General features: G+C 41.9%; 1 protein-coding gene across 3 annotated transcripts in view; it reads right to left on the bottom strand.

Moving 5' to 3' along the window:
* The window catches only part of Alg6 (ALG6 alpha-1,3-glucosyltransferase), an 82,823-nt gene extending 61,055 nt beyond the window's left edge, over positions 1-21,768 (bottom strand). For 2 of the 3 annotated variants that reach the window (XM_040757114.1, XM_013116460.3), the window contains exons 1-4: positions 21,666-21,768; positions 17,531-17,763; positions 4,262-4,346; positions 759-848 (exon numbers count right to left, since the gene is read on the bottom strand). In XM_040757114.1, coding sequence (XP_040613048.1) covers positions 759-848; positions 4,262-4,346; positions 17,531-17,612 — 257 coding nt within the window. In that variant the 5' untranslated portion in view covers positions 17,613-17,763; positions 21,666-21,768. Of the gene's footprint in view, positions 1-758; positions 849-4,261; positions 4,347-17,530; positions 17,764-19,561; positions 19,629-21,665 lie in introns of those variants that run through there. The other variant, XM_040757115.1, reaches the window with a different exon arrangement.
* Between the last annotated feature and the right edge of the window lie 1,317 nt (positions 21,769-23,085).

The raw sequence follows: 23,085 nt of genomic DNA on the forward strand, positions 1-23,085 counted from the left end.
ACACCTGACGTCAAAGAGAAATGGTGCTACAGAAGTGAACAGGGTCCCCGCCAAAACAGAAGCCTTCATCTATAAACCACTTGTTTTTTTAGAACCCTGCAAGTTTCTAACTTAACAGATGAGTTAAGAAGGCCATTTGGCAACCTCAGGAGACAGAGGCAGGTGGATCTCTGAGTTCTAGGCCAGCCTGGTCTACACAGAGCAAGTTCCAGGACAGCCAGGGCTGCACAGAGGAACGGGGTTGAGGGGGTAGGGCCTACATTTTTCATTTACTTGGCTACTCCAGAAAAATGAAAGTTTTCTTGTATTAGACACTGCTCAGCATGCATGTGCAGTTGGTAACATCTCTACTCCAAAACAAATGTAAAGTTTGCATTCTTTCTAGCCTGTACATCAAAACATTACAGAACTGTTCAAAATCTGATAGTGGTTCTTTAACCTGTAATATGATCAAAGCTACATGAAATCATTCCTTTTTTCACTCTCTCTCTCTCTCTCTCTCTCTCTCTCTCTCTCTCTCTCTCTCTCTCTCTCTCTCTCTCTCTCCCCTCCCTTCCTCCCTCCCTCTCTCTCTCTCTCTCTCAGCTGTCAAGAAATTCTTTGTAGACCAGGTTCTGTCCTCAAATTCACTGAGATCCACCTGGGATTAAAGACGTGGGCCACCACACCTGGCCTGTAATCACTCTTAAATAACCAGATCACACTGTGTCTAAGGGCATAAATATTCAGTTATATCTAAAGAAAGGGGGGGAACTCACACATATGCACATAAGAGACTATGATAGGCCGTGAGAGGTGGGTAATCCAATCCCCAGTACTGTAAATTGTTATCACTACTGTTAAAATACCTGGAAAAATAAAAAGCACCATTCCATTATCAATATTCAAGACATAATTTAATATCTCATGCCACTTAATTAAAATTAAGCTTAATGGTTTGACTAAGACATTAATAATTACCCTATGACATTCAATACAAACAGAGATGCACCAGGTACCTGGGCCTTATTGTTACTCTATTCTTAGCAAACATAGAAAATAAATTATACTTGCACAACCAAATAAATATATGCAACAAAAACAATTTGTATGTAATACTGTAACAAATCACAAAAACAGCATTTCTAATGCATAATTTAAAAAATGAAAAGAACACATCAAGGTATAGTTTATGGAAAGAGGAAGACTACATGGAGTAAGCAGGCTTGATGAAGACTTTGAAAATAATTCAGCTAGAATACATACTTTAGTCCTACTATAGCAAAGAGTAATGTGAACCAATGGAGAAAGCCTTTCTACAGTCCATGAAAATGCTCGGCTTCTCCAGTTACAAATATGAAGGAAATATTAAAAAAAAAAAAACCTCACTGTGCCACTAAAAGGAAAACCAAGCTTATATAAATATATTTCTTAGTTCTGCACTTTACAGCTAAGCAACTTCTTCCATCTATGTCCATCTACTTTACTCTCAGTCTCAGGAGCAATTTCCGATAATGCAGACCAAACTGCATAACCCACAAACAATCGCTCATAATCTTGTTTCAAATGGGCCACCAGCTCTCACTTCTCTAACTTAAAGACCTAAGTTCACACTCCATAAGAGTCTCATCAAGGAGGGAAGATCAAGTGGACCTGTGTTGAGGAGCTGCTGGCAGCTGATGGCTGCTAGGGAAGGGAGGGTCAGATGTCTGACCCTACCCCATAAACATGCTGGCAGCGGTAACTGGACTCAGTGGGCTACAAAAGGAAGACAGGAAGTTGGAGGGAGACTGAAGCAGAGAGGTCTCTGGGAGACACAGGATTGGGGGAGGTAAATATGATCAAAATACATACATGAAATTCTCAAGGAATGAATTAAAAATGTACTTAAAGGGATCTCCATCAAGTAATCTACTGTTTATGCCAAGATTTGCTCTTCTTTAAATGTGGGCATGTATGGAGCTGAGGATTAGGAAAATGTTTACAGCACATTGGAGAACTCAGTGATGTAGGTGGGGCGCTGTGGCAGTGTTGCTGGTGGCAGTCGGACACTCCACCAGAAACATCCACAGGAACAACCCAAGTCCCGTGTGTGGCTTGCACTAGCAGCCAAAGAGCAGTGTCTTCTCCGCGTGTGTTGCACAGCTTGAATCTGCCAAGAAAAATGGGTTCCGGTCTCTAGGAAGGGTTGCCCGATGACAGGCACCAATTGGTTACTTCCAAATTCATACTACCAGAGGGCACACTGCATAATGCTTCACTGCACCTGCCTCACAGAGCTGTCAAGCACTGAGTTAAACATGTAAAGCTGTCAAGGTACCGCCTGGCAAAACCTAAGCGCTTAGCAGTAGTCCTCATGTGCCAGCAACCACCAAACTACTGGGATGGATAACTGTCATCAGAGTCTGCACAGCACCTAGACTCCTCACATTTTTACATCACTCAGATTCCTTAGAGACACTGTGAAACCTCCAGGTGGATGCACATATGAAATTAGTGTTAATTACCATTGCTTTAGTGGTTAAGAACAACAGCAATTTCTATGAAGTTCTGAGTTCTACAAAACAGGAGAACATATAAATCATAAACCATACCATGAAACCACCGATGGCGGAGTGACCTTTTCTTTACAGTACAGAGACAACTACAGAAAGAAGACCATGTGAGAAAGACAATGGACTCAAAAACCTCAACATAAATCCAGTCACACTGAAAGAGAAAGTGGGAGGTACTCTTGAACAAATCGGTACAGGAGAACACTTCCTGAACATAACACCAGTAGCATAGACACTGAGATTGACAATAAATGGGACCTCCTGAAACTGAGAAACTTGTAAGGCAAAGGACACAGTCAGCAAGACAAAACAGCAGCCCACAGAATGAGAAAAGATCTTCACCAACCCCACATCTGACAGAGGGCTGATTTCCAATATACAAAGAACTCAAGAAGCTAGTCACCAAAACACCAAATAATTCAATTAAAAAATGGGGTAAAGAACTAAACAGAATTCTCAATACAGGAATCTAAAATGGCTGAAAGACACTTAAGAAATCGCTCAATATCCTTAGCCATCAGGGAAATGCAAATCAAAACAACTCTGAAATACCATCTTACACCAGCCAGAATGGCTAAAATAAAAACACCAATGATAGTTTATGCTGCAGAGGATGTGGAGAAAGGGCAACACTTCTCCATTGCTGGTGGGATTGCAAACGTGTACAGCCACTTTGGAAATCAGTATGGGAATCAGTCTACCACAAGACCCAGCAATTCCACTCTTAGGCATATAACCAAAAGATACACATTCATACAACAAGGACATCTGTTCCACTATGTTCATAGCAGCATTATCTGTAATAGCCAGAACCTGGAAGCAACCTAGATGCTCCTCAACCGAAGAGTGGATAGAGAAAATGTGGTACACTTACACAATGAAGTACTACTCAGCAAAAAACAAAACAAAACAATGAAATCTTAAAATTTGCAGGCAAATGGATGGAACTAGAGGAAACCATCCTAAGTGAGGTAACCCAGTCACAGAAAGACAAGCATGACATGTACTCACTCATATATAGATATTAGACATAGAGCAAAGGATTACCAGCCTACAACCCACACCTCCAGAGAAGCAAGGAAATAAGGAGTACTGTAATGGTCCCATGGTGAAGGGGGAAGGGACAAGATCTCCTATAAACAAATTGGGGGGGGGAGCCCTCGACCATGAGGGATCAGGAAGATTGAGTCGGGAGATGAACAGAGGAGAGCAAGAAAAGAGAAAGACATCAAGAGATGTCCATGGGGATCTGCAGCATGCCAGGGTCCACACTAGATGCAGAGTACTCAGAGGTGACCAAAGGGACACAAAATTTTCAGTTGAAAACAAATTCAAACCTCCTTTTTATTCATTTTCAACTCCACATAAAGCTAATTACTACTGCCAAGATGTTTGTGCTTTTACCTAGAGCTCATGTCACGGTAAACTTGAATGAAAAAAGAATAGGTAAGGCAACAGGGCAAAAATACTGTCTTCTCATGCTGCCATTTTTAGCTTACATCCATCCAGAGGGGTTTCCAAGATATACAGTGTTCTTGCATCAAACTTAAAGTTTAGAGATAATTTTCAAGACTGTGAAACGTCAAAGATGACATGCAATATGAAAGACAATGTATACAAAGCACCAAATGCAAGAAAGGAAGAAAATGGTATTTTTCTTTTAAATACCTTCATATAATCTATATTAATTATGATAAACAATAAAACCAAGCCAAAATTATCCATACCACTCTTTTACTGGTAAATTAAAGGTAATTTCTTGCCAATGTCTCTGAGCTTCATAATCACCAAACATAGGGGGTTTTCCAGCACCTACAATGAAAAGCAAAAAGAATGTAAAAGTGTACTTTTAGCATGAGGTTTTTTTATTATGATTATTTCCTTATAAAGATGTCCTATATTACAAGGGCAATGTATGCTAGGGAAAGAATACAGGAGTTACTGAAATCAGAGATGAGGCCTGAACCCAGTACTGCTCGTCACAAGTGACCATGTGAGGGGCAAGCTCCTTACTGCCACCCCTGCCCCCTCCCCAGTCAGGAGACACAGTCTACATGCTAGAGTCAGCAGCAGTAGGTGTAAACGTCACTACAGAGCCCAGCAGGGCAGACACTCAGGAAGCAGGACCACTGTAGCACCACTCAGCTGCTATCAGTGCAGGCATCTGTAATTAGGGTTGGGTTTTTGGTTTTTCATTTTTTATTTGCTCCATGTGGTGGCACACACCTTTAATCTCAGCACTGGGGAGGCAGAGGCAGGAGGATCTCTATGAATTCAAGACCAGCACGTCTACCTAGTGAGTCCCAGGCCACTCAGGAATACATGGTGAGACAGTTTCAAACAAACAAAAATCAAAGCAAAACAAAAACCAAAGTGTGTGTGTGTGTGTGTGTGTGTGCGTGTGCGTGTGTGTGTGCGTGTGTGTGCGTGTGCGTGTGCGTGTGCGTGTGTGTGTGTGCGTGTGTGTGTGTGTGTGCGTGTGTGTGTGTGCGTGTGTGTGCGTGCGTGCGTGCGTGTGTGTGTGCGTGTGTGTGTGTGTGTGCGTGTGTGTGTGTGCGTGTGTGTGTGTGTGTGTGTGTGTGTGTGTGTAGCATGTAGAAGTCAGAGGACAACTGGACAACTCTCAAGAGAGGGTCTTTCTTGCCACCTTATGGCATCCAGAGTTGTCCAGCATGCATGAAAGCACCTCTACCCATCGATTCGTCTTGCCAGCCACCATGTTTACTTTATGTCCCTACAGGTTCATGTTTGAGCACTTGTTCCACAGCTGTGTTGGAAGACTGTGGAACCTTCTCCTGGTAGAGACTTGAGGAAGTGGGTCACTGGAGCAGGGCCTTGAGGCTTGCTAGCCAGAGCCCCTCCAGTCCTCTCCTCTTTCCAAGTGGGGATTCAGTGTGAGTAACCTTCTCAGGCTCCTGCTGCAGTGGCATCCCAGTGACTGGCCAGACCCTCAAACTGGAGGGCAGATAAAACTCCAGCCCGGTAGGGGTGGTGCACACCTTTAATCCCAGAACTCAGCAGGCAGAGGCAGATAGAGCTCTGTGAGTTTGAGGCCAGCTCGGTTTACAGAGTGAGTTCCAAGATAGCCAAGGCTACACAGAGAAAGCGTGTCTCAAGGGGGGAAAAAAAACCCTTCTCCCGAGTGGTTTCTTCTCAGGCTTTTGGGCCACAGCAGTAAGAAAAGTAACTACACAAATACTTCATGAAAATACCATAAATTAACAACAAACATCTGCACTTACAAACTAAAAATAAACACAGAATTAAAAACATGCTACGTATTGACAAAGGTCAGCCTGTACTATCATCCGGTGAGATGTCTCGGCAGCTGAAGGAATTTGCCACCAAACCTGAGGCCAATCCCTAGAACCCATATGCAACCAGAGAACCCACTAAGTTGTCCTGACTGCCACATGCCAAGCACCGTGGCTCATGCAACACACACAATAAGCAAATAAATGTTAAAATAAAAAAGCAGCTTGTAATTTGCTTCTTATAAATCAGGGATAATAAATTTTTAATAACTAGCATGTATGTCCTAGTGCTAAATACAATAATCCTATGAACTAAGAGATATGATTTTCCCTATTCAAAGGCTGGGAAAAGAGGAAATACGCCAGTAGTCAAAAGCAGGGAAGATGTAAATAAACTCAGCAGGTTGGCTCTAAAACCCATTCTTCTTGTTTTGTTTTTAATCTTTTTTTAAGAAGTAAATTACTTTAAATGGTTCATTTTTATCATTAATTATAAACTGGCATATAGCTCAGGCTTCTTATTGGCTAGCTCTCTCTTAATTATTAACCCATTTCTATTAATCTGTGTATCTCTACGTGGTCTTGGCTTACCGGTGATGCATGGACCTCTTGCTTCCTCAGTAGCTACATGGCATCTTCCTGACCCTGCCTACTACCTTTTTCTATCCCTGTGTGGATTTCCCACCTGGCTAAATCTTTCCTGTCCACTGGCGGAAACAGCTTTATTCATCAACCAATAAGAGAAACATATATTCACAGTATATAGAAGGACATCACCCATCAAAATTGTTTTCCATAAAGCAAAGTAAGCAACATGATAAGCATGAATTAATCGAAAAAATGTATTCAATTAAACTCAATAGGAGAAAAAATAATTTCTTCTAATAATTTCTTGAAAGAAACTAATTCCTCCTAGAGTCTTTACATATCATATAGATATGTGTGTGTGAATCCAGGCCAATGAATACAACCACTGGATATATGACTTCTTTGGGAAGTGAAATGAATAATTTTTTTTTCCTTTTTTCAATGCCCTTAGGATAAGAAAGTCAGTAAAGATTCCAGGTAATTTCTATACCTGAAAAAAAAATCAAACCATCTAGATTTCCTAAAACTACACTAGAAATCGTGTGGTCAACATGGAAGAATTGATTACACTATTCAGCAAACAGAAGAATGGATAACGACTCTCTTCAGGGTTGGGAAACAGGTTTTTACCCAGAGTCTGACCTACTTCAATAAATTCAGCTGACACTGGCTATGAAATTAGTACTTAAGTTTTTAAAACTGCTAAAGTGCCCTCAAAGCAAGCCAGAAGGACAGCCCAACTGTGCCTGTGGGAGCTGCACTCAGAAGGGCAAAAGGATTCCTTCCACAGTGATTAATTCTACACACTTACTCACATGAGATTCAGACCCAAGTAAAGAAAATACACCAACATGCGTTTACAGAACCTCAATTTCATCACACTTCCAGGAAAATGGGATTTTAAATAGCACTAAAAATGTTCATTTTATTAATTGCTAAATTACTCAAAACTTGTATAAATACAAAGAATAAGCAGTCTGTCGACAATACATACTTTACAGCCAAGCTTTAAACATTCTACGAGAAGAGTTGACTACATTTTTCCATAAATTTCTTCTCTTATTTCTGTTAAGAACACATAACCTTTCACAAACAGTAATGGATAAGTCAAACAAAATCAACCAACTAATCACATGCTGTCATGCTTTTTTAAGGGTTGTTTTACAAAAACTGTTTTTTTAATGATGTTTTCCTTAGCTGCTAATATGACTTGGGGTGGGGCTGGGGGAACAAAAAGTTGCCTTCCTCAACTCAAGTGTTGTTATAATACTTTGAATGGAATGTAAGAAATGACAACCTGTCCGGGAGATGGTATTGCACATCTTTAATCCCAGCAGAGGCAGATGGACCTCTATGAGCTCCAGGTCAGCCTGGTCTATAGAATGAGTTCCAGGACAGTCAGGGCTGCACAAAGAAAAGAGAGAGAGACAAAGAGAACGGATGGACAAACTGATACTAAAATAATAACAAGAGCCTGTCTAGTCCCCATAGGATGTGTAATGCAACATACAATATTCAGTATCTTAGTTCTGTGAAAAAGCAACACTAAAAATATAAAGAGAATAAATGTTAGGAAAAAAATAAATTGCAATAATGTATTTAAGCAATTTGCCCAAATGATATACACATTTCAAAGAAAGAATAATTCAGTAAGATGAATGCACACTAGCCTGAACTTCCATACTTGAGTGTGGCTGGGATTTGGACAGACTACCCAAAGTGACACAATGCAGAGATTAAGTTGAGGTTATCTGAGAAACAACAGATGCAGACAGGTCTCTCTGACCTTTCCCAGAAGTAGGTCACAAGACCACCAAGCAAGAAGTATTTTGGAATATCCTTATCTCCAAAACTGGAAGGCCAGGCTATAAGAACCCAGAAATTATCACTTTATACCCATCCCTTCTGACTTTGTTTCTGTTGCTTGAGATAGTCTCTCAGGCAGCTCAAGCTGATCTTTTAAACTCTATGTAACTAAGGATGATCTTGAGCTCCTGATCCTCCTGTTTCCACCTCCCTAGTACTGAAACTATAGGTATGCATCAATACACTAGTTTATGTGGCAATAGGGATTGGACCTATTTACTCTTTATCAGACCTAGTGCAAAATACTCAGGTTGAAGTGTTTCTTTGGTTTCTCATTTCCTCATGAAGGCTCCCATGTCACATAAGGCATACAATGAACAAATCTGCATGGTTATCTGCTAAATTTGTCTTTTGTTATATACACCCTAACAGAAAACTTAGAAAGGTTGAAGGAAAAGGTTTTTCCTTTTCAACAAATGCTTCCTAATTGCACTCTTAAAATAAACCAAAAGGAAAATAAAATATATACATATTTTTAAAGGTTAAAACAAAAAAATCAAATATTTGTTTATTGTATGTGTGTGCCTTGAGTATATGTAGGTATATGTGTGCACCATGTACCTGTAGGTGCCTTTGGAGGCCAGAAGAGGGCATTAGATATCCTAAAACTGGAGTTACAAGCAGTTGTGAGCTGTACAATATGGGTACTGGGAACTAAACCCAGGTTCTCTGCAAGAGCAGCAAGTGCTCTTAACTGCTGAGAGATCTCTCCATCTCCCATACATTAACTCTCTTAGATTCCCATATCACAGTTCTTCACATGTGGGGCTCGAAATGGATGGAGATACTGTACATGACTAGCATGTGAGACCCTGGGTTACATCCCCAAGATTGAAAAGAAGTCTTGGGGCTTGAGAGATGGTTTGGGTGGGAAAGTACTTAGCAGAGGCATGGGGACCTGAATTGAGATCCCCAGCACCCACATGAAAAAGCACAGCATGTTAGCATACACCTTCTCCTCCCTAAGTTATAGAAGCTGCTGTTCTGTTGCTATAGCTAGGCAACCGGGAGGCTGACATGGCTCTTCCACATCCATCCTCTGTTCTGTTTGTTTGCCTGGTGGTTGACCTGAACCACATAGTCAATTCCATGAAACAATACTCTAATAATCTTGGTAAGCATTGTGGCCACTGCATTTGCCTCTCCTAGCCCTACTCCAAATACAAGAATGCTTCTAAAACTGACTCTTAAAAACAAGTATCATCTATGAACCATCATGCCCTCACAACTAGCTTGGCTAACCATCAGCCTGAACCATTTGTATACATACATACATACATACAAACATACATACATACATACAACACACACACACACCCTAAGCTTTGTTTCATGATGTATTCTTGTACCAGAATGGTCTTCTCACCCATTTTCTACCTAGTACAATCTTTTAGACTATATTTCAATGTTACATACTAAGATTTTTTTCACCTAAATTAGAAAATATATAGTGTTCTAAATCTACTCACTTTATACTGCACTAAATTCTAATGTGATATATATTTGCTTACCCACCCTGCCCACCAAATTGTTAATTTTCTTTAGGGAAGATACCATTTATCATTCTTTATTATTAAAGCCTTAATAATTAATTACCAAGACCTCTTTTTGGCTAAACAATAATATTTTCGAGGGTTTGTTTGTTTTTCAAGACAAGCTCCCATTAAAAACCAGTTGACCTTGAACTCATGATGTAGCCAAAGATGGCCCAGAATTCCTGACTCTCCTGCTTCTACCTCCTCAGTGCTAGGATTACAAGTGTATGACCACACCTGGCCATACTTTGGAGTCAAATAAACTAATGTGATGATCAGTAGAGATGAGGGATGAACACAAATGTACTGATTCTATTCCTACACAAAGAAAGTACAGCTCATACTTATTACTTGAACTAATCCCTCCAGCAAATATATATTGACATTCCTACTTTGTATAAAAGCTCAAGGAAAATAACTTCCCCCAAGATTAGACAACTAACAGGAAAAATAACTAAGATGGGCGCCCATGTTTTACTGCACAACAGTCAAGTGATTTTTAACTTCCTCAACAGGACAGATTAATCCGAGCAGGGTAGAAGAGAAGGGTTGCTGGATACAACCAACATACCACATGTGCAGGTGTGGAACTGTAACAGTGACTCACTAATTTGTACCATAGTAATGCAAATCCACCTTTTAACTGTCTTTATCAGGTCCTCTTTTTTTCTCAGACGCCTCAGGGCAAAGGCAAAAGAGTGCTGCAGAAACAAGCTGTCACATCTGAACCCAGCTATCATTCCCCAGCTGTCTTTCTTTTCTCTTTTAATTTCTTTATGGTGTTTTCCCTGCATGTATCTGTATGTACCAAATGTGCATGGTGACCATGGAGGCTAGAAGAAAATGCTGGATCCTCTAGAAATAGAGTAACAGCCAGTTACTAGCCCCATGTGGGTACCAGGAACCAAACACAGACTGCTGGAGTCAATCCGCCAGCCCACTTTTTTTCGTATTACAGCTTATGTTTAGATTTACTAGTACAGGTAAATGTTCACTGCAGGCTAAGAACAAATGGTCCAGTATCATAACCTTTACAATTCAGGACTGTCCCACTTTGTGTTTGTACATTTGGATATCACCCCCGTTTCGGGGATTATCATAAATACTAAAGAAAACAGTGCCAAACATCAGTAAATGTTCAAAATATACTCTCATTACTATTAGTGGTATTGTCTCTTTACCTCTGACCTTCTTCCTACAGTCTTTTTTATTACCATCAAATTTTTCTACAACCAAATGCGCCTAGATAAATGTACAGCCAAAATTTCAACCATTTCCATAAATGGTTATGCTGAGCTACATCTTGGTTCTTTTTTGTCCCTAGACTACTTCTCCAAACACAATCTGTTTTTCTTTCTCGAATTTTTATTCCTTTTGATGCCATTTTTTCTCAATTTTCCTAGTGTTTTAGGTCACTCTAATACTGCATACTGATAACTACATTCTCTTATGTTTCTGTGCAAGTCCCTATTCTCCAGAACACTGTACCCACTCCATTTGTCTAGCAAATTCTGACGAACCCCTCAAATCCTCAAGTCAGACATCTTATCTGAAATCTAAAGATGGAGGTTTCTGTCTGCCTGGTCCCATAGCTGATTAGGCCCCAAATAAACACACAGAGACTTACATTAATTTGTAAACTGTTTGGCTGATGGCTTAGGCTTCTTATTGGCTAGCTCTCTTAATTATTAAACCATTTCTATTAATCTAAGTATTTCCACATGGTCTTATTTTACCAGAGAAGGGTTGGGACCTGTTACTCCTTCCTCTAATATATGGTGTCTCTCCCTGGCAGTTACTCTGTCTCCTCTCTCCAAATCCTCCTCTTCTAATAGGCCCACCTTTACTTCCTGATGGGCTACTGATCAATCAGTGTTTTATTCATGAACCAATAAGAGAAACATATATACAGAAGGACATCCCCCATCAGAAATCCGAGCTGGTGCACTTTCCTCATTCACTTCTCTGTTATCTAAAATGTAACTAAATCTTAATTATCACATCTTATGGTGACTGCTTGTCTGTCTATCTGCAACTGTGCTCTAGGACATCGATATTCACTTCATATTTCTTGCACTTAGCACACATGATTCCTGAAACAAAGCACTAAATACCAACCCACAGAATTAAATCTGATTATCCTAATATCTAACAAATTAGACTTCAAACTAAAAATTAATCAAAAGAGATGAAGACATTTCACATTCATCACAGGAAAAATTTATCAAGATGAAGGAACATCTATGTCCCAAATTCAAAGGCATCCACACTCGTAAAAGAAACATTACTAAAATCACACATAAAACCTCACACACTTATAGTGGGAGACTTCAACACTCCACTCTCACCACTAGACAGGACCATCAGACAGAAACTTAACAAAGAAGCAAAGAAACTAATAGAAGTTATGACCCAATTGGGTTTAACAGACAGACATCTATAGAACATTCCATCCAAACACAAAAGAATATACCTTCTTCTCAGCGCCACATGGAATCTTCTCTGAAATTGACCACATACTCAGCAATGAAGTAAACATCAATAGATTACAAAAAAAAAATTGGAATAACCACCTGTATCTTATTGAACCACCATGGCTTAAAATTAGAATTCAGCAACAACACAAATTACAGAACCCCTACAAACTCATGGAAATTTAATACTGCTCAACTGCATCACTCCTGGGTAAAGGAAGAAATAAAGAAACCAAAGACTTCCTAGAATTCAATGAAAATAAAGGCGCAACATACCCAAACTTATGGAACACTCTAAAACCAGTGTTAAGAGGAAAGTTCATAGCACTAAGTGCCCACATGAAGAAACTGGACAATAGCCATACTAGAAAGTTAACAGCACAACTGAAAGCTTTAGAACAAAAAGAAACAAACTCACCCCAGAGGAATAGATGCCAGGAAATAATCAAATTGAGGGCTGAAATCAATAAAGTAGAAACTAGGAAAACAATACAAAGAATCAATGTAACGAAGAGTTGGTTCTTTGAGAAAAATCAACAAGATAGACAAAACTTTTTCCAAACTTACCAAAAGGCAGGGAGAGAACATGTAAATTAACAAAATCAGAAATGAAAAAGGGGGGACATAACAACAGACACTGCTGAAATCCAGAAAATCATCAGGTCATATTTTGAAAACCTATACTCCACAAAATCAGAAAATTTAAAGGAAATGGACAATTTTCTGGATAGATGTCACTTACCAAAATTAAATCAAGAACAGATAAGCAATTTCAATAGACCTACAAGCCCTAAGGAAATAGAAGCAGTCATCAAGTCTCTCAAACAAAACAAAACCCAGGGACACATGGCTTCAGTGCAGAATTCTACCAGAAATTCAAAGAACAGCTAATACTAATACTCCTCGAAGTATTCCACACAACTTAAGCAGAAGGTTCATTGCCAAACTCTTTTTACCAGGCTACAATTACCTTGGTACCCAAACCACACAAAGATGCAACTAAGAGAACTACAGATAAACCTTCCTCATGAACATTGTTGCAATAAAATAGTGGCAAATCAAACCTAAGAACACATCAGAAAAATCATCCACCATGATCAAGTAGGCTTCATCCCAGGGATACAGGGATGGTTCAACATACAAAACTCCATCAATGTAATCCACCATATAAACAAACTGAAAAATAAAACCACAAGATCATCTCACTAGATGCTGAAAAAGCCTTTGACAAAATTCAACACCCCTTCATGATAAAGGTCTTGGAGAGATCATGGATAACAGGAACATACCTGAACATAATAAAAGCAATATATAGCAAACCAACAGCCAACATCAAACTAAATGGAGAGAAACTCAATGCAATTTCTCTAAAATCAGGAACAAGACAAGGCTGTCCACTCTCTCCATATCTCTTCAATATTGTACTTGAAGTTCTAGCTAGAGCAATAAGACAACAAGAGGAGATCAAGGGGATACAAAATGGAAAGGAAGAAGTCAAACTTTCACTATTTGCAGATGACATGATAGTTTACGTAAGTGACTTGAAAAACTATACACCGGAACTCCTACAGCTGATAAACACCTTCTGCAAAGTGGCAGGATACAAGATTAACTAACAAAACTCAGTAGCCCTAATATATATAGACAATAAGGGGCTAAGAAAGAAACCAGAAAAACATCACTCTTTACAATGGCCACAAACAGCATAAAATATTTGGGGATAATGCTAACCAAACAAGTGAAAGACCTGTATAGCAAAAACTTTGAATCTTTAAAGAAAGAAAGAAATTAAAGAAGATACCAGAAAATGGAACAATCTCCCATACTCTTGGATAGGCAGGATCAACATAGTAAAAATGGCAATCTTACCAAAAGCAATATACAGATTCAATGCAATCTCTTTCAAAATCCCAGTGCAATTCTTCACAGACCTTGAAAGAACAATACTGAACTTTATATGGAAAAGACCCAAGATAGCCAAAACAACCCTGAACTTCAGGAGGCATCACCATCCCTGACTTCAAGCTCTACTATAAAGCTATAGTCCTGAAAACAGCTTGGTATTGGCACAAAAATAGATGGGTAGACCAATGGAATCGAATTGCAGACCCTGATATTAACGCACACACCTATGAACACATGATTTTTGACAAAGAAGCTAAAACTATACAATGGAAAAAAGAAAGCATCTTCAACCAATGGTGCTGGCATAACTGGATGCTGACATGTAGAAGATTGCAGATAGATCCATATCTATCACCATGAACAAAACTTAAGTCCAAATGGATCAAAGACCTCAATGTAAATTCAGCCACAGTGAACCTCTTAGAAGAGAAAGTGGGAGGTACCCTTGAACAAATTGGTACAGGAGACCGCTTCCTGAGCATAGAACCTGTAGCACAGACGCTGAGATTGACAATTAATAAACGGGGGACCTCCTGAAACTGATAAATTTCTGTAAGACAAAGGACACAGTCAACAACACAAAATGGCAACCCAACCCACATCTGACAGAGGGCTGATTTCCAAAATATACAAAGAATTCAAGAAGCTAGTCACCAAAACACCAAATAATTCAATTAAAAAATGGGGTACAGAACTAAACAGAGAATTCTCAATACAGGAATCTAAAATGGCTGAAAGACACTTAAGAAATCGCTCAACATCCTTAGCCATCAGGGAAATGCAAATCAAAACAACTCTGAGATACCATCTTACCCCAGCCAGAATGGCTAAAATAAACACCAATGATAGTTTATGCTGGAGAAGATGTGGAGAAAGGGGAACGCTTCTTCATTGCTGGTAGGAGTGCAAACTTGTACAGCCACTTGGAAACCTGCATGGAGGTTTCTCCAGAAAATGGGAACCAGTCTACCTCAGGATCCAGCAATTCCACTCTTAGGCATATATCCAAAGGATGCACATTCATACAACAAGGACATCTGTTCAACTATGCTCACAGCAGCATCATTTGTTTTTTTAAAATATTTTTTTATTATTTTAATTTTAAATAGCTTGTTTTACATGTCAATCCCAGTTCCCTCTCCCTCCCCTCCTCCTATATCCCTCCACCATCCCCCCATCCTCCCACCCTACTGCCAATTCCTTCCACATAGGGGATATCTTGAGTCTGTCATTTCACTCAGGGTAGGGTCCAGGCACTCCCCTAAGAGTCCAGGCTGAGAGAGCACCCTCTTTGTGTTATGCACACACAATGTCTGTTTGTATGCCAGGGATAAACACTAATCCACTGCTCAGGACCCCATAGGTTGCCCAGGCCTCCTCACTGACACTCACACTCAAGGGTTCTGGATCAGTCCCATGCTGGCCTCCCAGCTGTCGGTCTGGGGTCCAAGAGCTCCCTCTTGTTCAGATCAGCTGTCTCTGCTGGTTTTGCCAGCCCATTCTTTGCCAATTTGCTCATCGCTCCTCTCTCTCTGTCACTGGGTTCCTTGGGTTCAGTTCAGTGCTTAACTGTAGGTGTTTGCCTCACAGCAGCATTATTTGTAATAGCCAGAACCTGGAAGCAACCTAGATGCCCCTCAACCGAAGAATGGATACAGAAAATATGGTACTACTCAGTGGAAAAAAAAAAACAAAACAATGAAATCTTAAAATTTGCAGGCAAATGGATGGAACTAGAGGAAATCATCCTAAGTGAGGTAACCCAGTCACAGAAAGACAAATATGGTATGTCCTCACTCATATATGGATATTAGACATAGAGAAAAGGATTACCAGTCTATAATCCACACTGCCAGAAAAGCTAGAACAACAACAACAAAAAAAGCGGATCATAAAAGAGACATACACAGTCCCCCAGTGAAGCAGAAAGGGACAAGAGCTCCTGAACAAATTGGGAGCACGGGGGAAGTGGGGAGGGAGGTGGGAGAAGAGGAGGGGAAGGAGAACATGAGGGATCAGGAAGATTGAGTGGGAAGACGAATAGAGAGCAAGAAAAGAGACACACCAATAGAGAGCCACTATAGGTTTAAAGAGAAATCTGGCACTAGGGAATTGTACAGAGACCCACAAGGATGATCCCAACCAGGAACCTAAGCAATAGTGGAGAGGCTGCCTTATCTACCCTTCCCCTATAATGAGATTGATGACTATCTTAAATGCCATCCTAGAGCCTTCATCCAGTAACTGACGGAAGCAGAAGCAGAGATGCAGTTAAGCACTGAGTCAAACTCCTGGAATCCAGTTTCAGAGAGGGAGGAGTGATCAACAAAGGGGTCAAGACCAGGCTGGGAAAAACCCACAGAAACAGCTAACCTGAGCAAGTGGGAGCTCATGGACCCCAGTCTGACAGCTGGGGAACCAACATAACACCAAACCAGGCCCCCTGAACATGGGTGTCAGCTAAGAGCACTGGACAGTCTATGGGGCCTAGGGCAGTGGAACCAGGAAGTATCCCTGGTACACAAACAGACTTCAGGAGCCCATTTCCCATGGAGAGATAGTCTCTTAGCCTAGATACACAGGGGAGGGCCTAGGCACATCCCTCATAGAATGCCTCACCCTCCCTGGGGAGTGGATGGGGGATAGGATGGGGGGGTCAGTGGGAGGCATGGGAGGATGGGAGGGAGAGGGAACTGGGATTGATATGTAAAATAAGATTGTTTCTAATTTAAATAAAATGTATAAAAAATTAAATCTGATTATCACCCCAGTCTGCAGGGTCACACTCCACCTGTTTTAATCTTACTCTTCTCCACTGCTCTTTTCTTTCTCAAGCTAGTAATAGGTCTTCTCTACCACAAACAGCAACCTTTGACCCTAAGACTATCTTCAAGGACTAGTTCAAGACATAATCACACCTCAATTTGTCATATTCCAAGCTAAAATACATTTTTGTTTGCTCCTATCACAAAGTATATTTACCTCTTACACTTCTTCATTATAATTAGAATTATAATTCGATGCATGGATATTCTTATTTTTGTTTTGTTTTGTTTTTTCGAGACAGGGTTTCTCTGTATAACTACCCTGGCTGCCCTGGAACTCACTCTCTGTAGATCGGCCAGCCTCAAATTCAGAGATCCACCTGCCTCTGCCTCTGCCTCTGCCTCTGCCTCTGCCTCTGCCTCTGCCTCCCAAGTGCAGGGATTAAAGGGCATGCACCACCACCAACACATGCATGCATTTTCTTAATCATAACAGTAAAGCCTGAAGTTCTTCTATTTCAGTCAAAAACTATAAACAGGTATCAAAACACACAGAAGCAACCCACTCAGGAATATTTACCAATCTTTCAAAGAGGAAAAGTGCACTACCTGAATAAGGATTAAGAGAAACCGTCCACCGCACTGTGAGTCCTATTAAGACCACGAGTGTCATCCAGTACCAGTTCTCCATAGTTCTTCAAATTCAGGGAGGAAGACAAAAGCCAGGGCCAGAATACTTCCTACCAAGTCGGTCACTTGTCTCCTTGTTCAAAGCAATGTCACCATAAAGGATGTTCTGCTTCAACACAGTGTAAAATCGATTATGTCTGTGGAGAAGTAGCCTAGGAAGAAAACAGAACCAAAATTTAATTCCACACCACCACACCTAACAATGAACCCATGAAACCACTCAGAAAGATGGGAGGTTAGAGGGACGAGGGCCTCTTTATCCCTGGGATTGAGAAATAAATCTCAAAAGGCAATTTCCTGTAAAATGTGATAGAATCATGTCTAAAAATATGACAAAGGTTTTTTACAAGTGAGTATTTCTGAAAGGTGTAGATAGTGGCACAATCTATGTATAGCATGTCCACCTACAGGCACACACCTACAATTCAATTCCAGCACTTAGGAGCCTGCATTATATACTGAGACCACAAAGACGGTAAGTTATCTTTGGCACAATGGGGGAATTTTATCTTTGCATTTAGTTTGGAAAAGCCTTCCACTGATGTAATTTCTATAGTCTTGTTTTTACTTACTTCTCTCACACTATCTGTGCACTAACCAGACACATCAACTTCTCATGTGAGGAAAATAAATTTTTAAAGACAAATCGGTAAGAACTGCCCAAATCTTAGAAAATAAAACTACAAGGGCAAAAAAAATTAAAACATAATAACTAACCACCAAGAAAATTCTTTTTCAGCCCTATTTTTTTCTTTAGGTTGAAAAGTATGCTGTGTTTTATTGTTTCTGTGGGACTGGGGATGGAACCCAGGGTCTCACACACACTAAGTACTCCCAACACATCGCCATGTCCCAGACCAGGCTGAGATCCTAAAAGCAGGACGCAAATGGACACCTTCCTCTTTGAAAAATTATGGGTCATATTAAACATATTCAGAGAAATATAAATAACAAGTCAACTGAGAACTTTTGGAGAAAATTGGAAGTCTACCTCTTAAGCTTAAATTATGTTCTTACTTAAAACCAACAGTGTGCTAGGGAGATGGCTGGGCTGTTAAGTGTGTTGGATGCTCTTGGAGAGGAGCTGAGTTAATCCCCAGCCCGCAGCAGGCAGCTCAGTCACCTTAACTCCAGTCCAGAGGATCTGATGCCCTCTTCTGGCTTCTGTGTGCACTGCATGCTTGGCATACACTCACACAGCCACAGCCACACACATAAAGAAAGATAAAAATATTAAAACATTGATACTGAAAAACACTACAGTTAACTTTTTTTAATATAAAAAGCAATGCCAGAACTGACAGGATCTGAGTAAATGACTCAAAGCACCGAGTGAGGCTGCATGACTCCATTCTTACGGCTTGAAGGACAGAAACTCCCTTCTCCTCACTGTGTGGCCCCTCTGGTCTTTGGCTGCTCCTCAAACTGCCATCTGAGGGGCAAGACAAAGTTCAGTCACTTTCCAGTGCTGACTCTGGACTTGACACACATTAGAGACCACTGTAATCCACTCAAATGCTTTTTCACTAAAGTCTCTTCCATCAACACCCTGTGCTGTAGTCAGACTTGCAATGTTATGGTGTATTTCTGCTAGGACATTTCAAACTAATTAAATGGTAATTCCTGGGTATCTTAAGTACATATAGATTTAGCTAAGTATATATGTGGTTTAACTAATACTCTAAGGAAATTTAAGTCACTGATTGTAGATGGAGTTTTCTGCCCTACCAGCCAGTTCCCAAATAACCACACAGAGATTTAATGTTAATTGTAAATGTTCAGTCAATATCTCAGGCTTGTCGGGCAGGGTGGTGCATGCCTTTAATCCCAGCACTTGGGAAGCAGAGGCAGGAGGATCTCTATGAGTTCAAGGTCATCGAGTTCCAGCACAGGCTCCAAAACAATACAGAGAAACCTTGTCTCAAAAAAAGAAAAAAAAAAGCGAGCTACTTGAGCAATCCAGGAAGCAGGACAGTAAGCAGCAGAATGGTTTCTGGCCCAAGCTCCTCCCTTGGCTTTCCTTGATGATGGACTATAACCTATAAGATGAAATAAACCTTTTTTACCATAGTAACAGAAAGCAAAGCAGGAGATTGATAACAATCAGGTTAAATGAATTTTTCTCTGTTCCAGTTAATTATTTAAGTACTTCCTCAGGAAACTTAATAAAAACAAACCTTTTGATAATGCTGAGTCATCAGCATCATGAACTTAACAACAACGAAATGCTTAATAGGTATCATGCTGACTCAGCTTGCAAAGAGCACAATGGGGAAGACACAGCCACTTAACAGATAAAACACTCAAATCCAAAGTTTTCCCTAGCAACTATGGAGTAAATCTTAACTCTAGAACAAGAATCTAAAAATTCAAGTACAGCCGGGCAGTGGTGGCGCACACCTTTAATCCCAGCACTCGGGAGACAGAGGCAAGCGGATCTCTGTGAGTTCGAGGCCAGGCTGGACCGACAGCCTCCAAAACAATACAGAGAAACCCTGTCTAGTAAAACAAACAAACAAAAAAAATTCAAGTACATTCAAAGCACTGCACTTAAATGTGGAGAAAAAAATTCAAGTGTATGCTGACTGACCAGATGACTAGTGTGTGCAGACTAGAAAGCATGATAACTACACTATGACTATAAGCAAGTGGGGGGGGAAGGGTTATTTCATTTACACTTCTAGGGAACAGTTCACCATGAAGGGAAGGCCGGGAGAAAAATCAAAGCAGAAATCTGGAGGCGGGAACTTGAGCAGAGGCCATGGAGGAGCGCTGCTTACTGGCTTGCTTCTCGTGGCCTGCTCAGCCTGCTGTCTTAAACAATCAGGACCACCTGCCCAGGGGTGGCACTTTCCACAGGCCCTCTTACATCAACCATCAATCACGAAAATGCAGCCAGGCACAGTGGCGCACGCCTTTAATCCTAGCACTTTCGAGGCAGAGGCCAGCCTGGTCTACAGAGCAAGCTGGACAGTCAGGGCTACACAGAGAGAAGCCCTGTCTCAAAGATAGATAGATGGATAGATGGAAGGAAGGAAGGAAGGAAGGAAGGAAGGAAGGAAGGAAGGAAGGAAGGAAGGAAGGAAGGAAGGAAGGAAGGAAGGAAGGAAAATGCACCATAGGCTTGCCCACAAGCCAATCTGGTGGCAGGCATTTTCTTAATTGAATGACTCTAGCTTGTGTTAACAGTAAACTAACTAGCACACCTGTATGGTGTTACAAATTAATGGGTTGGGGGAAAGGGTCTCTGGGGAGGTCTTGTTATTTGAACTGAGTAACAGCAAAAAGATGTGTTCACTAGGTGATAAATTGACAAGCAACAATTTCCAGTACCATATGTACAGTATGCCTCTGCAAGCATGCTCTTCTAACAAAATAGCTTAGGAGGAAATAGCATTTCCTTGTCACTGGGAACAAAAATGTCACGAGAGCAAAGATCCTCCTTGGTCCTTTCAGTGTCCTTTCACACCTAGATCAGGGTTGGCAGAAAGCAGGAATCCACTTAAATTGGGGGGAGGCGCAAAGGGGTGCAGGAGAAGGGAGAGGAGGGGAGAGCGAAGGAGACCAACTTTTCTGAGTCCTATGTGGTCTCACTGCTGCTCTGGCTAGCCTAGGACTCGCTTCTGTAGACCAAACTGGCCTGGAACTCCATGAGTTGCACCTGCGTCTGCTTCCCAGCGCCACCACGCCGGGCAATTTCCCCCTTAAACAGGTGAGTGCTGCTCCACCTGTAAGCGCAACTCAGCAACTTTCTCAGAAAGCCACGCGCAGGTAGCAGGCGCATCCTGACAGGAGCCAGGCCGCCGAGTCCCAGGGCGCTCCCTTCCCCTGCCGAGGCACCCGAGGGACTCTCGCCCCCGGATAGAAGGCGGCAGGGACAGAATCACCGGGGCCACTGCGGCCAGGCCGCGTCACCACTGCAGGACGGCCGCACGCCGAGGGCCCCGGGGCAAGGTGAGGCCGTGGGACAAGCCCCGGAGTCGTCAGTTCGCACCCGCTGCCGGAACCTCCCCTCGCCGGCCGGCCTTCCACCGCGGCATCCCGAGGCTCTTACCAGCCACCGGCGTCCGGAATTGGCGCCCCAAAGAACCATCGAAAGCGCCTGCGCACTCGCCGCCCACGGAGCAAGCGCGCCTCCGTCACCCCTCACGGGAGCGAGCCCGTAAGGCGAAGGGGCGGGGAGGTGGGTGAGGCTCGGCGGGGCGGGGAAGTGGGCGGGGAAGTGGGCGGGGAGGGGCGGGGAAGTGGGCGGGGAGGAGCTGGCCCCTTTCGGGAGTGGGTGTCCAAACCCTGGAACCTGAGAAGTTTGGCGACCGGGGTTAGGTCAGGGGCAGGTGGAAAGCCCCTTGCTCCTCTTTCCCGGGATCGCGGCCAAGGCCCGAGCGGCTGCTTAGCCCATGGATTCCTGTGAGGGGCGAGCCCTTGGCCCTTCCTCACCCCAGGCGGCAGGTCTTCCTCCTGGGCCAGTGCCCTCCAGCAGCTACCAAGCCAGCCTACTTTCTTGGAGCTAGTAGGCCAGGAAGTCGCTTCTAGTGAGAAATAGTTTCTAGAGCCTCTGGGTTGAGCCTATGTGCAGCACTAGCTTGAGATTGTCACCACATGTGACAATCTCAGCCATAGAGAGACTGAGGAAAGAGGATCAGGCGTTAGAGCTCAACCTGAGCTACATAGCAAGACCCTGTCCCCGACCCGTCAAAAAAAAAAAAAAAAAAAAAAGGCTCCGTCCCAGAATAGACACTGCATGCCCCATCAGGCAACTTGAATCGCCTGTTCCCACATTTGCCAAAAATAATATTCCCTGGCTTCCCTCACACCCTGCTTCTGAATTGTGCCATTCTGTAGACACAACTTCAATATAAGTAAAAACAAGTATTTGCTAGCACTACTTTGGTGTGTGTGTATGTGCATGTGTGTGGGGGGTGTGCAGGTATGTGTATCGAGAATTTAAAAACCCAGTCAAATATAGTAGTGAAAACTGAAAGATCAGATAAGCAGAGCAGCCAACCACTAGAGTTTGTACCTCTCCAAATAGTCAGACTGAATAGACATCCTGTCTCTGAATACTCAGACAGAATTCTCTGAGCCTCATCACTCCACCTCCCTAGTGCTGGGATTAAAGGCATGTGATCCCAAGTGCTAAGATCAAAGGTGTGAGCTTTGATTCTCTTTTAGACTGATTCAATTTCGTGTAGCCCAGGGTGTCCTTGAACTCGTAGAGATCCATCTGCCTCTGTCTCCCAAGTTCTGGGATTACAGGTGTGTGCCACCACTGCCTGGCCTCTATAGCTAACTAGTGACTTAGCTCTGCACTTTGATCTTCAGGCAAGCTTTATTTGTTAGATCACAAACAAATTATCACCACATATGCATAGCTGTATGTATTTGTGGGAGCCAAAAGTCTATGCTGGTGTCTTTCTCTATCCATCTCCACCTTATTCTGAGACAGCATCTCTCACTCAATGTGGAACTCATCT

Source organism: Mesocricetus auratus, unplaced genomic scaffold (genome assembly GCF_017639785.1).
Source record: "Mesocricetus auratus isolate SY011 unplaced genomic scaffold, BCM_Maur_2.0 Super-Scaffold_100014, whole genome shotgun sequence".
Classification (NCBI taxonomy): Eukaryota; Metazoa; Chordata; class Mammalia; order Rodentia; family Cricetidae; genus Mesocricetus; species Mesocricetus auratus.